At 50.9% G+C, this 13460-nt stretch overlaps 4 protein-coding genes across 4 annotated transcripts; 2 read left to right on the top strand and 2 right to left on the bottom strand.

Annotated features, from left to right (window-relative positions):
- Positions 1 to 466: 466 nt before the first annotated feature.
- Positions 467 to 1148, top strand: KD926_000697 (C40 family peptidase; the record flags this gene model as incomplete). Its single annotated transcript, XM_053104506.1, has 3 exons — positions 467 to 822; positions 880 to 981; positions 1034 to 1148. 3 exons carry the CDS (start codon positions 467 to 469, stop codon positions 1146 to 1148), a joined length of 573 nt encoding a protein of 190 aa, XP_052952241.1.
- An 830-nt stretch (positions 1149 to 1978) lies between these two features.
- Positions 1979 to 3168, top strand: KD926_000696 (uncharacterized protein; the record flags this gene model as incomplete). Its single annotated transcript, XM_053104505.1, has 3 exons — positions 1979 to 2258; positions 2325 to 2561; positions 2654 to 3168. The coding sequence occupies 3 exons, from the start codon at positions 1979 to 1981 to the stop codon at positions 3166 to 3168; spliced, it is 1032 nt and encodes a 343-aa protein (XP_052952240.1).
- Positions 3169 to 3344: 176 nt separating this feature from the next.
- On the bottom strand, positions 3345 to 8893 carry KD926_000695 (high affinity methionine permease; the record flags this gene model as incomplete). The annotated part of the gene is made up of 18 exons (XM_053104504.1): positions 3345 to 4010; positions 4091 to 4331; positions 4389 to 4535; positions 4586 to 4748; positions 4796 to 5024; positions 5079 to 5187; positions 5240 to 5355; positions 5405 to 5443; positions 5498 to 5662; positions 6608 to 6803; positions 6940 to 7192; positions 7271 to 7407; positions 7465 to 7733; positions 7792 to 7981; positions 8040 to 8115; positions 8165 to 8260; positions 8321 to 8560; positions 8641 to 8893. 18 exons carry the CDS (start codon positions 8891 to 8893, stop codon positions 3345 to 3347), a joined length of 3585 nt encoding a protein of 1194 aa, XP_052952239.1.
- An 884-nt stretch (positions 8894 to 9777) lies between these two features.
- KD926_000694 (putative ubiquitin conjugating enzyme) lies at positions 9778 to 13101 on the bottom strand (the record flags this gene model as incomplete). Its single annotated transcript, XM_053104503.1, has 1 exon — positions 9778 to 13101. One exon carries the CDS (start codon positions 13099 to 13101, stop codon positions 9778 to 9780), a length of 3324 nt encoding a protein of 1107 aa, XP_052952238.1.
- Positions 13102 to 13460: the final 359 nt, after the last annotated feature.

Here is a 13460-nt window from a genome sequence, read left to right as displayed (position 1 = left end):
CATCAATAGGCTCGTTTATCCAAGAACATGGACGGCGGTATCCCCCCCCTTGTTCGTGAGAGAAGAAAACCAAGGCCTTTTGCAGTTCGTGTTCAGCCACCTGAAACCAGGGCGATCTTCGGCTCTTGAACACTAATTGCCATTCGTTGGCCCCTGCAGAAGAGAAAGCGCCCCAAAGAAACTGTTCCATCATCGGAATATGTTCTCTGACGATCATCTCGTGAAAGTGACACGAATAGAAATCTATGCAGCTCGCAACATGTTACTCAAAAGAGACACGAAGATCCAATATCTATGTCAAAACCATGTGCAACATGAAATAGGATCAGCAGTTTGTCTTGAGTTCAATGCTAAACATAAATACTCCGTCTTGCGCTTCGAATAGAAATATCATCACGGCAAAAGTACACACACTCAAGACAACGGAAAATATCTTATTCAATTAAATCTGCCTTCACATAGAGCCATGAGATTCACCACCGCCCTCCTCCTCGGCGGCTTTACCTCCAGCGCCCTGGCCACCCACAGCTTTTTCCAAGCTCCTCGAAACTCCAGCAGGCCCGAAATTGGCAAACCAGATATCGGAAAGCAGGTCCTTGACAAGGCCATGACTGCCGCTGGAATTCCCTACGCATGGGGCGGAGGCTCTTGCGACGGCCCTTCTGAAGACCAACCGCCGTACCAGTACGGCGATATTGGATACGACTGCTCGGGGCTGGTCTGCTGGGCTGTCTGTCAAATCACCGGACGGGACCTCTTCACTGAAGGCCTTCGCGTGACGTCCGACATGTACTGTGCGTCGGAAACGACTTTGAAATATAAGTGTGTACCATGATATATGCCTATATTGGAGGGAGCAGACACTGATCAGATCGATAGAAAATACCCCTATGAGGAACGCAAGGCAGGCGACGCCATTTTCTTTGGTGGAGAATGCGACTGTGCTGATAGTAGCAGTATCTATCATGTTGGGTTGATGATGTATGTTTTTGTTTCGTTCTTCCTATCCAGTGACGAGGACTAACAATCATAGGGACTCGGGCGATCGCATGTGGAATGCTCCTAATGATCGCGTCAACAGGGTCCAGGAAAACAGCATCGCTGGTTTCGGAGATACGCCTTGCCCTTATGTGGTTCGGTTTGCTTAGGATGTTATTATATTCTATATGGAAAGGGGGAGGGGTTCCTTTACGATTGCTCAGACATTAACTGTAGTTTATTAGAGCCAGTCACTCGCTTGAACAAGGTCAATGATAAACAACCGACCTATCATCATGAAAGTTGCGTCGAGAGCAAAAGAAAACCAGCTGAGTAGAACCTATACGGAGTACGGAGTACGGTGAACGGGGGAAATCCGCACGATCCCACTCGTATCGAGACCCTTCCACGATCCTGCAATAATCAACCTCCTACACTCACTGGCCTGCATATTGCAAAAATCCGCAAATTTGCATTAGGTTGGAACTAGGTTTTTATACCGTAAGAAACATAGAAGCATCATATAAATAATGATCGAATCTGAGTGCTCAGTAATTTGAATACAGCATATATGGCGGTATTTAATTCTCTTGGTACTCGAAATCTTTGCAATATGCAGGCCAGTGAGTGTACACCGACGGCGCACTAGCCTCCTCAACAGAGAAAATTCGGCCTAGAAGGGCGACTAAAACTCCAGCCAAGACCAGACTAGAACGGACTTTTCACCCTCACAATCTGCAATTCGCCCATCACCCGTTAAGTCCTAGACCTAGAGAACCCGGCAATGCGAAATGCCACGCTAACAGCCAGGGACCGTTTTTGGCCCCTATGAGGCTATCCCTCTAGAATGCTGGGTCTGCAGAACTGACAGGGGGCTCATTCCGTACTCCGTAGTTTAATCTGTATGTTTTCCCTTCTATTTGATGTGTGAGACCGCCCGTTTCCCCTTTATTTGTCCCCGCGGGTCGGTTTGACCTGGGGCTTCCTGTCCAACAACATCATGACAATCTCCAACAGTTTCCGATCAACAATATCCACGACGTTCGTTCTCTTGGGTGGGGTTCTATTCTCCAAGCAGGTTTCCTCTCTCGCCGTGACAGGATCCTCCTCATGCACGGAAACATGCGGCAGCGGCTTCACCTACTCCACGGACCTCGTCTGCACCGACTCCGCCTTCAACAGTACATCGAAGGGCCTAAAGCTAAAGAACTGTCTGCTCTGTGAAAGCACCAGCACAGCGTATAGCTCGCCAACACAGAACGATATCTACTGGTTTCTCTGTATGCGATCACCCCCCCGAACTCCGAACATTTCAACACATCCACTAACTGCGATTGATCCCCCAGTCAACCAGAAATACATCCTTCAAGACTGTCTTTTCGATCGCGAATCCGACGTCTCGCTCTCTCCATGTGAATCTTCCTGTCTACCGCTCAAACCCGTGCTCAAGACACTTTGGTTCCAGAAGGAATGGGTCCCGCAGTACGAGTACTGCGATATGGGCGGCGGCGCGTTGGAGACGTATGCGGGTGATTGCGCGGATTGTTTGAGAGGGAAAACGGGGTCGGTGTTTTTGGGGAATTGTGAGTACTATCTATACCTTTATATTTTCTGTCAAGTGCAGTTGATGCAATTAAGTCCGATGAGTTAAGCGATGCTAACAATCTGCCTCTAGTCATGGATACTTTGAATTCAGGATGTCAGACGAAACCGAACGCATCAGACGGTGAGACAGTGAAGTTGCGACAAGCGCTCTTCGCTACAGAGACATCTCTCTCAACAACAACGAGTACCGGCGCAACTGGAACAGCAACAAAACCCACCACGACCTCGACATCAGCCTCAACTTCTACCTCCACCACAGCCGACGCATCATCAACCCCAGCCCAAAACACAAATACTCAGTCGGAATCGGAAACAGGATCAAGCGGCCTCTCCCCCGGCGCAGCAGCAGGAATCGGCGTCGGAGCCGGAGCAGGCGGCCTAATCCTGCTCGCAGCGCTAGTCTGGGTATTTTTCTTGCGACGGCACAAAGCGCAGAACGACGAGAAATACATCCCGAAGTGGAATGATGAGAGTACGAGTAGTTTGAAACGTGACGGGCCGCCGACGGAGATGCCGGCGTCCCGGTTTGGTAATCCGCAAGATCTAGAGGGGGGCATGGTGAGGGCTGAGTTACCGGGTTCTTGATGAATTGAAGGTCAATGATGAGCTATGCTTGCTTGCTTTCATCGTAAATTTAAGCGATAGCAAATCCATACATACATACATAATATACCCTTGCACTCCATCCAGACATCTCTTCACCCTAAACCTCCTACATATCCCACTAACCAACTCCATCGAATAACATAAAAAGAGAAGTATCACCTCCAAGTCGCATCCACGGTAACACTCCCCCCCTGACAACCGCCAGGAACAGTAAACTTACGATTCGGACCACTTTCCCAAACCCAGCTCCCAGCCGCGGTCTTCTTCACGAACTTAAACTCGAACTTGGATCCCACGGGCAACGAAACCGTCCCCTGCCACAGCGGATTCGACGCTGTGTATCCATCGGCTGATAGCTTGACGCCGTTATCCGGAGTCCAGTTTCCAAGCTGACTGATCGATCCGGTCAGGTAGATATTTTCGCCGTAGGACGTGGTGACGAGTTCTTTGAAGAGCACGGAAAGGGATGTTGCGGCCACAGCGCAGGTGGTGGTGGGCTTTGCGGTGGTAGTAGTGGTTAAAGTTGTAGATGGACCGGTGGAGCCACAGAGTCCGCTGCCGCTGAGCCAGGAGGAAGGGACGAGAGCACGAGGCTGTCCCGATGCCATGGGGACTGCGAGGGAGCCGCCGGAGCCGGCGGTGATGGTCGTGCAGGTGTACAGTTCCGTCAAGCTCGCGCCGGATAAGTAGCCCGTGTTGCTGAGGGTTAGAGTGTAGGAGGAGCCCGAGGAGCCGCGGTTGCTGAGGACAGTGATGACAGATGTGCTGGAGGAGCCTTTGCGCATGGCGAGTGTGTTGGAGTCTTGATAGAAGGGGGTGTTCTGGATTTGGGATTAGATTATGTTTCATCGTCGGGAATGGGGAAAGATGGTGAAGGGTGAGAGAGGGAAGGAGGGCCTACTCGAGCTGTGATGTATCCTGAATCCTTCGCCACAGCTAATCGACGGATTGCGTTCGTGCGCGATATGAAGGTATACAGCTCCGAGGAGGTCGAGTAGCCAGATAGCCAAGTGGCTTCACGGTTCGCGGGGTCTTCGCCGCCGCCGTAGTGCTGTTCCTGACCGGCGTAGATGATGGGGATGCCGTCGGAGAGGAAGAGGAAGGAGATGACGTTCTTGGCTTGGGAGTAGTCACTCGTGTAGCTGTACAGGTTTATGTTAGGAAGGGGTCAATGAATCAGGTAAGAAGAGGTATCATACTGTGCAAATCGAGGATTATCGTGGTTTTCGATAAAGTTTCCAAGCAAAGTAGGGTCTGAGCAGCTGGAGGCTACTGAGTTGATCATGTTGTACAGATCGCCGATGCTGCCACTAGAGGATTGGAATGCGCGAAGCAGGGGATAGTAGCTCGTCTATAGTTAGTGGAAAGTGCAAGTAATGGATGTCTGAATACTCACATTGGATAATTCAACACGCCATCCATGTAGTTCTGGTAAGGACAGGTATACGCCGGGTCACCCTGAAAGATCTCTCCGACACAATAGACACCAGCAGCGCTATTGAATCCCGGCCAGAAAGACTTTTCCACATGTTTGACGGTGTCGACTCTCAGGCCATCGACTAGGAGTTGTCAGTATGTAGTCAATCATCATGGGTGGCAGACGCACTGGAGTATTTCGAAACAAGATCCTTGATCCAGTCATACCAGATCGTCCGCACATTCGACTGCGATGTATCAAGATCAGGAAGGGAGACAGTGGTATCTCCTAACCAGCAGTTTTCTACGTTGGATTGATCATTGTAGTTTGAGATCAAGCAGTAGGAGTGGAAGTAGCTGGAGGAGCTGAAGGGTTTGAAGACGCCGTAGTCGACCGAAGATCCGATGCCTTTGTAACCCTGTATGCCAGATTAGCGAATCACTCGATGACATCAGTAAGGCATAATGCATACCATGTGGTTAGGAACCACGTCCACCATCAGATACATTCCCCGTTTGTGCAGCGCATCGGCCAGACTCTTCAGGTCATCGGAGGTGCCTAGCTTAGAATTGACTTCGTATCTGTGGAGGTAAGCAGTCATCCAGAATATAAACAGGCAGATCATTGTCTTACATATTCTGCTGCCAATACCCATGATACGACGTTCCGTCGCCAGTGTTGTCATAGAATTGATCCGTCACAGGGGTGATCCATATAGCCGTGAATCCCATCCCTTGGATATAGTCCAGCTATTCACAGATGAATATCGAATTTGATCAATAAATTCGCATCTCCTACCTGATTGATAATTCCCTGCCAGGTCCCGCCACAATATTCCTAGAAAACCATCATTAGGGATGTCTCCATGAGAAAATCACGATAACCACCTACGCGCTTATTCACGTCACACGAAGCGGAGGTGGACTTGTCCGTCCGACCAAATCGATCCGTCAAGAGGAAGTAAATCGACTGGGAGCGCCATTCCGCAGGCGACAAGGACAGCACTGGTTCTGAGAAAAGAAGCAGCGCCGTCAACAAGGCGTAGAGGTACTTCATCTCGTAGTCAAGTAAGAGGATTGTTCAGGCTTGAAACATGTGCTCGAACACGACTATTCAACGTGCGACCAACATCCCCCTTTTATATCCCTTCTTCTACCAAGCCAAGCATTCCGAGTCTTCACAGAGTCAAGAACCAAATCCTCTCTGTATACCAAATAAGCCCGGAGCTACATCCGCGTAACCCAAACCAGCCCAACTTAATACAATCCAACTGCTCATGCGCACCATCACCATGCCACATGGCCCCGGGATAATCGGCTGTCAGCCCACACTAACAATCGTCCTGCAAACCGCGCAAGGATCACACCTCCAGTACAAACCAACCAATTCCCGAACTTCCCCGCAGAATTCTTCAGAACCCGAAAATGCCGGAGGCATCAGACCATTTCGCTAGGAAAGAACCAGGTACGGAGAATCATCGGGGAAGTGATTGGACGGGGAGAGTTGCAGCTTACAGCAAGGGGCGAGTCGGCAATGATGTCCTTCGCTGGACGAGGAGTGGCGCTTAGATTGCCTTAGCGTGTCTAGAAGGGTTTGGGAGGTGGCGTTCGGTGCGGAGAAATTGATGATGCTGGGATTGGGTGGTACACGATGTCGGGCCGGGGTCGTTGGTTTATTTTGCCCTGGACATTGGCATTGTTTGAGGCATTTATAATTTATGAGGAGTAGGAGGATGTCTATTATAAGAGAGTTGAGAGTCGGCAAGATGCCAAGGTCATAGTCCACATAGCCTATATATTACTGTTCTTTAATGTTCTTGGATAACTACGAAAGTGAATTGAAGAGAGAGAGAAAGAGAAGCAATCAATTCCCCTTAAGCAACAACATCTTCCCCGCTCAACCTCCCAACCCATCCAACATACACACATCTTGTCACTCTTCCTATATACACCCAAAAAAGCCCTCCCTCTATTTCTCCACCCCCACAACAACGGCACCAACCTCTCTTCTCCTCCTGATTCTCCCCGCAGGATCATGCTCAGCATCCCAACTCGCCACCTGCTCCCGGGGTATCTTCACCAACTTATGCGCCACTGCACCGCCATCCAACTTCAGTATCGTTTGTCGGAACTCGTATCCCCCGAACCGCGGCAACACCTTAATATAGATCCAATAGTAGGCGCCGCAGGCTGCGATGCTATATCCCCGGTTTCGTTAGCATTGACATTAGATTCTTCTGGAAACCGAATCGACGGTTGATCAAAGACACTGCATAAACAGGAGACTCCTGACAGAAAGGGAAGATGAGAGATATAGATGGAAGGGAAACATACATAGCCAACCCCACGACCAGGTACGTGCCGTACCAGAAACTAACATCTCCGCCGGTAGCGCCCCCGTCGGGTGGATACCATGGCGCGACGAGCAGATAGAGGTTCGAGATGATGGCGAAGCCGACAACGAGGTGCCAGGCGCTGTAGCCGGAGTTGGGGAAGTTGAGGCGTTTGCGGTAGTATCGGGTGAAGATCAGGCCGATGGCTAGGAGGAAGTTGAATAGGTTTGAGGGGTACATGCTTAGATCGACGACTTCATCGATTTGGGGAGTTTGTTAGACTAGATATGGGATTGAAAGCTGAAGGGAGGAATTAGGAGAAGGGAACGAACCGAAGTTAAACGCATCGCCGGCTGGAGGAGCTAGAATCATGATCACCGTGAGGCCCCATTTCAGGGTATATGGGCCCAAGGGAGTACCGAAGGGGCGCGTGGAGGTCCAGAAGCGGGTGAAGGGGAGGACGCCTTGTCTGGGTGAGTTTAGTATATCAGTTTAGATGAAGCCGTAAGGGTAAAAGGGCTCTTACCTGCCACATTCGCGAAGCATACGAGATTGACCGATCAACACGGCCAGCAAATTCCCGAACGCGCTGAGACAGATAAGGAAGTTCAGGGCGCGAGAAGCACCACCGGAGCCGAAGACTTTCTCGAAGAACAGGCTGGCGACGCCGATTTCCGAGTCCAGGATCTCTTGCTTCGACGCGACGCTGAAATAAGCGATGTTGGCGAGGACGTATAGAGTGGCCGTGAGGGTCAGCGAGAGGGGAGCGCTCCATCGAAGGGTTCTGACCGGGTCCTGTAGAGAGCTGGTCAGCTGTGAATGCGAGGTTTATATCCAGAGAGGTAATGCATACTTTGACCTCGTTGACTACGTTGAACGCGTTCTCGTATCCCATGTACGAAAACATCACCTTAACCAGGGCATTTGTGGCACCGTAGACCGACGCATCCGAGGTGCCTTCGAACGCGTTCCGGAAGTTGACTTTAGGATCGGGGATGGAGGAGACATTGCCCCCGAGGACGACGAGACCGCTGATGCCGATGCTATGATGTATAAGTATCTGCTGAACAGGAGCCGCTGGATAGCTGCGCATGAACATACAAAACCAAAGTAATAAGCTTGACAACGCCGATTGCGTTAGCCAGATGAAGAGACCATTTCGTATTAAACGCGAGAACTAACCCGTCAGCATTCATCATCGTCAAATATGATAACAGACCACCAACCTAGAAACGCGACACTATAAGACGCCACGGCGACGCCTTTCAGTTGCCAATCCGTAGGCTCCGACTCAGCCAATTTAAACAAATACTGCGCCAGCACTAAAGAATCAGCCGATCAATGCGACAATCCAAACACACAGGGGTATCCGATCCACCTACCAACGGCATTACTACTACTGAACGAGAAAAGCACCGTCTGCATCGCAAACACCGTCGGAAAGAAATACTTCGGTCGCGGATATGACTGTTCCAGATACACGACCTCCGACCCGGATCGACTAGGGAAATAGGACACGAACTCGAGATAGACGGCCAGCATGCTGTAGGCGACCAGGTATCCGATCACCCAGTAAAAGAGAGCCAGACCCACAGAGCCAGCGCCGCTGAGAACGGAGGATGCTATACGCCCGAACTAATCGTTAGCGAGCTACCACTGCTTTATCTCCAGCAGAGAGGAAAGAGAAGAAAGGGCCACTCACGCGTCGTAAAAACACCAGTCCCGATCATTTTACTCAGATTCAGAAAGATGACAGTCACATAGCCCACCGAATACCCCAACGGCGAATCCACTTCGATCGGGGCCCCGCTAGCCTCTTGATAGGTGATATCGTTCGAGTTAAGTCCGCCCTCAGCAGTATAATGCAAACTGCCATTGTCGATGATACTGGCATTATCAGAGCGTTCATCCTGGTCGAGCACGGTCGCCTTCGACTTCATAAAGGAGAACCCCATAGCCGCAAGATTTACCACTGCTCAGCTGGCGTGGGAGAAAAGAATTGCCGATCGTAGTGGAGATAAAGGGGGAGATGTGGGGAGAAAAAAGTCGCCTTAAGTATCTCCCCGAGATAACAGACCTGCAGATAGAGGCAGCATGCTCATCGCAAAATGCAATGGCGTGACAGCCTTGATTATCTGCGTCTTGTCCAACCATATGCGCAAGGAGATCGACTACAAGGGGTGGGATGGAAGCCGAGGTTGTCCATGCGGAAGTGTATTTAGAGTGGCCAAGGCTTGTCGTCTGCTCAAGGTGACCCCTTCAAGCGGAGAGAAGTGGTGAAATCGCGGCTAGGGTTACATTGACAAGATCTTGGGAGACTAAAAGGGATCATCGTGGCTGGCAATGGCGAATCCACTACGTTGAGTGGTTTGAATGTCAGACCCTAAACGAGGCCCGTAGTTACGGAGGAAGTCAAGGAACAGAAGGAACAGAAGGTTAAGCTCCCAGGGAGCAACTACAAACTGAAGAAACCATATCCCTCCCAGGGCAAGAGAGAGAAACTACAGTGATTTTATGAAAGATCGACTGAATAGCAACCACGGGGTGATAACGGGATTGCACGATTGCAGGGAAGAATGACAGCATCGTTGTCGCCATTTCCTCCCATTCTTGGCCTTGAAAATGTCACCGGCAGCCAGTGAGCTCGAGGCTTGGGAGCGCTTGGCTGCATAAGCCGGTTTTACGCTTATCGGGGAGACGTCGTCGTCTCGCATGGAAGTCGATTTTTATATTAGGTTAAATGAGAAAGATGACAAAAGCAAACAATTTAAGTCCAAAAAAGATGGCCCACATACCGCAAACTCCAAGATGAACGAACGCTAATCCATAAGAAACCAGGCTAAGTCCATGAAACACGCTGGATATCGGCAGGAACCTGCCAATTGTGCGCCTGACAAACTCGCATGTATGCATCTATGGCCTCACACACGGAATAATCCACCGTGTTCCCCATTTCAAGCCGTGCAGGCCGAGGGTCCGTGCTGGTGATGGCCATGCGAACCTGTAACAAGACTCCCTCAATACTGGAGACCGGGGACCACCCCGACGAAGTGAGGAGTTCCATGCAAAGCGCTCCCCCCGCTGTGATATGCCCGCCACCTCCTTGGCTGAACATGACAAATCGCGGGCGGATAACTCGCACGAACGGTGGGGACATGGGGAACTGCGGAGGGAAGCGGAGCTCCAGCACGACGCTCGTGAGGCCCAGCTTCTTCAGGTCTTGGGCCAATGGCAAACCAGGTGGAAAGCTGTGTAGCTCTACAATCCATTGATAGACATTTTCGATCAGGTGGTGATTCATGTACCATCCCAGTTCATGTAATGGTTCCCTCTCCTGCACCTTCAGTGTCTCCTGTAAGCGCTGTTGCAGGGCCTTCGTGGCTTGAGTGGTTGCATACTGAGGTGGTCCTAGTAGCTTGACCGATTCTTCCCGCAGAGTTCCCGGACGGAAGTCTGTTAGCAATGAGGACTCTTGCCGTTGACGATTGTAGAAATCGCCTTCCCCGTATTGTTTCTGGAGGTCTTCTTCGGTGCCCCAGTCCAATAACATGCGATCTTCTAGCAGTGTAATAACACTACTGGTATCATCGTCATTGTCCTTACTGTCCTTGGCTAACGATTTCACCTGCTTAGCACGGCCACCCACCTTGGGCAGACCGTTAGCCGCAGCCATCCGGCGACTGCTCAGTGCAGAGAGAGGAACGGCAACAGCTTTCCCCTGACACCCCAATGCTGGATAATTGGGGTCTTGAACATACTCAGGCTTGGCGGTGGTAGCGTCGGAGGTTTTACCGGAGTCCATTGACTGAACAAACAGATATCGCGGCTGAATCCAGTCTAGCTGACGAACAACATAGCAGGCGCTGGATTGGACAAACTCCGCGGGAGCATTCACCACCTCGTTCAATGCTATGGCCTTTGAAACCTTTAGCAGGCTATTGGGCCAGGTGCCACTACCGCTCCTGTAGGCGTCCGTGTAGGAAAGTGAGTAGTCAAACCGATTTGACATGTATACGCCATCTCCATAAGCGCGGCCGTGTGCCGTATACTTGAAATGTAGCCCTTCTCGCAGGATGCTGTGCCAGTTATGCAGCGCGCTACCATGCCAGGCGAAAAGGGTGGAATGCTTGAGCTTGAGACGTTCCGTTGTAGAGCCCACAGCGTGCACGAATCGATGCTCCTTGTCCGGGGCTCCTTGAGCCAATCGAAACTGCATCCACCCAGGGATACCGGAGACACGGTCCTCGGGATTCTCCTCGTACATAATACAAGACCTATTGGACGCAACAATCCATCGGAGCACATATAAGGCGGCCGGGGATATCCGCTCAGTCCACGTTGCTAGGGATCGTTCGGAGACTCGTTCACCAGTCAAAAACGATCGCATCAAATCGACGTCGGGCAGAGTGTCGAGAAGCATGCAAATGGATTCCCGTTTATTTTTGTCTTCCAGTGTGTCGAAGTCTTTGTCGTACACGATGAAGCGAACATCGGGTGTCATATCCAGCGTGGTCGAGTTAGACGGACGGATGGGAGAAGCGAGCTCGTAAGTAGGCGCGTAAACACTGCTCATCACTCGGCAGTGCCACTGGGATTTAGTATCTAGTTGATTTGGGTTCTCAGTATCCTTCGCCAGGACGATCCAATCGCCGGCTTTGAGGGCGACTGAGTCGTACACTTGGAGCCGCATGTTCACGAGATCCAATTTTCCTGAATGCACCGACTCATGGGAAGCTTCAATTGTGCAGGGAATTTTGAGGCCAAGGCCAGTAGGGAAGTCGGCGAGATGGCCCACCGAGGCTCTTGCGTACGCGAAGCTAACCAGAATGTCAACAACATAGGGCTGCGACAATATCTCCCACTCGAGATTTGGGCCCATGCCGAGCTTCATGTATTGATAGAGGCATAAGCCTTTGGAGCAAACATAGGGCTTCAGCGCTTCGAATCCACTTTCGATCTTGCAGTAACAGTTGAGGCAGAAGCCTACGCACTTCACAAACCGGCGCAAGGTGAATTGCATTGCCAGTAAAGGGAACGACAGCGAAAGTGTGTTCCAGTTAAAATCGTAGACATGGTCGGCTTTCAGAAAATCAGGTGTCGACTCGTCCCACTGCTCAGGGACATGATACTCCGGTCGCACAAAATCTTGTGCCTCTTTGTCTTGGATACGGCCTTGATTATTGTTGAGAAAGAGCTCTGCGCCTGTCCACGTGAAGCCATGGTCAAGCCGGTAGGCGAGCAAGTTGACGAAGTGATTATTGAGCAGAGATTGGAGTGAGTGGCCAATAAAGATAGGCTTCAAAGATGCTCCTGGGTGCTGAATTTTCCCATTGTTATCGGAGGACGGTTTGCTCGAGGCGTTGAAAAGCTTCCGGGCTTCATCCAAGCTGGGTTTGTACCTCTCACACGCACCAACCTGCATCTCCACGACGGAAGGATTCCCTGAGCAGGATCTGACGATGATTTCCTTCAACTGAATGTACCCTTGCGGATATCGAAGGAGGAGCACGAGGTGGTCAGAGGGGGAAACATTCCAGGCCTTCATGGCCTCGACGGAGATGCCAAGCTTGGCGATGCGGCAGGAGATCGATATTATCACGGAGCCAGTTACATGGCCCAGATAGCCAACCCTGTATCCTGCCTCCTTGGCGATGCGCAAGTCCTCTCGAATCTCCGATACGACCGTCCGAGCATCTCGTCGAACACCTATAAAGACAGTCTCGTCGTATTCCCAGTCGGCTTCGTCTTCGTTCTCAGACAGGCCCCCTATCTCGCTGTCAACGTCATCCTCCACGTCAATCTCATCGATGGAGCCGGTGGTCGAAGCAAGGTCCAGAATTGCGGTATCAAGGCACTTGCTGAAATATTCAAGAAACTCTAACACGGTCAAAGCGCAATCTGCCGGTTGAAACTGTTCTAGAGCGGACGAGACTGCCTCTGGGATGGTATCTGACGCTGCAAAAGCAAAATAGGTGTGATATTTGGGGTACTGTGAAGTATCTGGAACGGAGACTTGAAAGTCAATTGTTTGGGTGTCGAACGGCGCCGTATAGGTGAAGAAAATCGATCCGTCCTCGTCGCCAGATCGCACGTCATGTAGATGTGCAAATAGACATGGCACCGAGGCCCTGGCAAGATCTCTCTGGAAATCTCTGCGGGGCATGTTGAATAGGATATGCAATCGATGAAACCGTAGGAATAGAGAATGAGGGAGAAAGATAGCCTCATTCATCAAGCACCCCAAGGCTGCAGCAGGGGGCTTGGCTGGCTTTTGTATTGCAGCCTAGAAGTAAGAATCCAGCATCCAGGCAGGAAATCCAAGGAAGGGAAGGAAAAAGCCCCTTTGCATTGTCTTCCCGATGAATGAAGGTCACCGAACAATGGAGGTGAGCTCGGGATAAGGAAAGAAGAAGGGAGAAGAGGGAGAGGAAGACGAACAAACGACGACATCAGCCTGACCTGGGCCCGCCCAATGTGGTTAAGCGCAGATTCCCGCGCAAACAATCGAAGTATAAAGGTACC

Source organism: Aspergillus affinis (assembly GCF_023601865.1).
Source record: "Aspergillus affinis strain CMG 70 chromosome Unknown NODE_113_length_118157_cov_87_342048, whole genome shotgun sequence".
NCBI lineage: Eukaryota > Fungi > Ascomycota > Eurotiomycetes > Eurotiales > Aspergillaceae > Aspergillus > Aspergillus affinis.
The sequence above is the reverse complement of the archived record's forward strand: the minus strand, read 5'-3'. Positions and strand labels throughout refer to the sequence as shown.